The sequence below is a fragment of the Octodon degus genome, unplaced genomic scaffold (genome assembly GCF_000260255.1).
Source record: "Octodon degus isolate 3935 unplaced genomic scaffold, OctDeg1.0 scaffold00004, whole genome shotgun sequence".
Lineage (NCBI taxonomy): Eukaryota > Metazoa > Chordata > Mammalia > Rodentia > Octodontidae > Octodon > Octodon degus.
The window spans coordinates 26987025-26989194 of record NW_004524580.1 but is presented as its reverse complement, the minus strand read 5'-3'; the positions used below and the strand labels follow the sequence as shown (position 1 = coordinate 26989194).

Below are 2170 nucleotides of genomic sequence, written 5' to 3'. Positions count from 1 at the left end.
CCGGCCGGGACGAGCGCGGCGGGGCCGAGCGGGCCGAGCACACGCGAGCGGGGCCGCAGGCCGGCACAAAAGCCCCCGGAGCACAACTACGGCCGAGCGGGGAGCCAGCGCCAGCCCCTGCCCACACACTGGAGGCCAACGGAGAGCGCCCCGCTTCGCCGCGCCCCAAGAACGCGCGCCGCCATTGGCCGGCGGCCCGAGGAAGCGCCGCGCTGATTGGCCGGGCGGCTCGCGCGGGTTCCGGCGGCCGCGGCGCCGAGCGGGGCTCGCAGACACGCAGTTTAAAAGCCGCTCGGGCGGGAGCGGCGGCGCCGGGCCTGTGTTTGCTTCCACTCTTTCCGCCCAGCGCCGTAGGGGCTGATGAGGCACTGGTCGTTCTGTGTGGCGCCCCACTTCCTCTCCCTGCCGCTGCGAGCGCAGGAGCCCTGCGCACAGGGGTCCGCTGGCTCGGAGCGGGCCGACCCCGGGCTGGGCCTCTCGGTCCCCGGGACTCCCCAGGGGGAAGCGGGGCGGCGGGGGCGGCGCTCTGGCTCCCCGAGCCGATCACCGGGGAGCGGAGGGGGCTGCGGGAGCCCGGCTCCCTCTCTGCTCGCAGACGCTTCTTTTGTTCCCGGTATTCCAGAAAAGCCAGACCCCTGCTCCTGGACACTTTTCAGTGCCCTTCGACGGGCGACAGCGTTGCCTTCTTGTCGCTTCTGACCCCAGAGGCTGGGGCATTTCTAAGCGATTTCCAAGTGAGCAGTTGCTGGGACCTTGAGGCACGAGTGTGGGTGCATTTGTTGGAATCGGTTCCTGGGAGAGATGAGCTTCTGTAACAAAGTGAAACGGGGTGCTCGGGAACGCCGTAATGGTCAACTTCAAATGCCTGAGCCGGAGTCGGTGCTCGCTAGATTCTAATTTCAGCGGAAACCTGGTGACCTATAATTAGGCCGGAAACGCTAATCAAACTCGTGTTGCTGATTGAAATTAAAACCTGGTAGAGTCTCAGAAGTAGACTATAATTAAAATGTATTCCTGAAAATAAGCATCATCTATACGAATATATACATTTTAAAAAATACACGTGTGTGCGCGCCTCTGTGTGTTTTAAGGTGCTTTTTTTCCCTCCGTTTTACCAGGCGAGAAAAAAACTAACGTCAGAGTGAGGGTGCCTAAATCTCCCCAGATCCCGAACTCCCAATTATGCTTTATAAACTGCTTTAAATTTTATAGAACAATGTTTACATGGTTGAGATAAATGTAAAACGTATGAATTAAGTTGGAATAAATGTAAAACACATTACTTCACCAAAAATGTTTAAAGAAACGTTCTTTGAAAGATCATGGTTCACGAGGCAATTAATTGTAAGAAATACTAATTCCTTTCTGGAAGTCTCAGTATCCACAGAAATTAAGCAATAGTATTAAGCTTGGTAATGCAAACTGAAAATGGTGTCTTAATTAGCAAGTTGTTTTATAGGTTTTTATGATGCCTTGTAAAAGTTTCTTTCTCTTCTTTTATCTCTCTGTCTCCCTTTCTCTCTCACTGTCACCAAAGCCTTCTCTGAACACATAGTGTGTGTTTTTATTTTCAGGAGAACTTAGCTCAGAGACAAAGGACCATGATTTGCAGTGACTGGTAGCCCCAGCGAATATGTGTGGCTTGTCCCGATCTGCAGTCTACTTCAGTTATGTTCCTAGTCTAGTCTCAAATGACAGTGGGCAGAACAACCAAGTCCGGAGCTTTATCTCGGCAGCCCAAGAGCAATGGAGTTTATTTATTTATTTCAATTACCAAGACTTTCTCTAGTACACAGAGTTTCCAAGAAGTAGATTTTGCTGTACTGATTGACGCAGTTCAGCAGACACCCGGCTGGGTTAGATCTGAACAAGGGGGACAAATCGGAGCAGGGTGTTCAGACTCTAGGCAGCTGGCCCCATGATCTTCAGAGGGAGGCATCACCGATGTTTGAAGAGAACAGGGACTCAAGTTTGATTGAGTAAGTCATGGTAGTCTCAAGTGAGCTCAGTGGAACTTTTTATTTTGTTTCATTTTTACAGGGATTTTGCATTAAAGAATTTTCAGGTAGCTTAACCTTAGAACAATAACTCTTCCTACGCCCCCGAATTAAAAAAAAAAAAAAAGAAAACACTTTTTTTTTTTTTTTTAGAAATTCACCTGTTGAATCTG

The 2170-nt window shown here is 50.8% G+C and overlaps 1 protein-coding gene across 1 annotated transcript in view; it reads right to left on the bottom strand.

Annotated features, from left to right (window-relative positions):
• Window positions 1–2170, bottom strand: part of Tmpo (thymopoietin) — a 40743-nt gene that overhangs the window by 32140 nt on the left and 6433 nt on the right. Inside the window, exon 2 of the mRNA XM_004623913.2 lies at window positions 130–526. Within this exon, the coding sequence (XP_004623970.1) occupies window positions 130–526 (397 nt within the window). The remainder of the gene's footprint in view (window positions 1–129; window positions 527–2170) is intronic.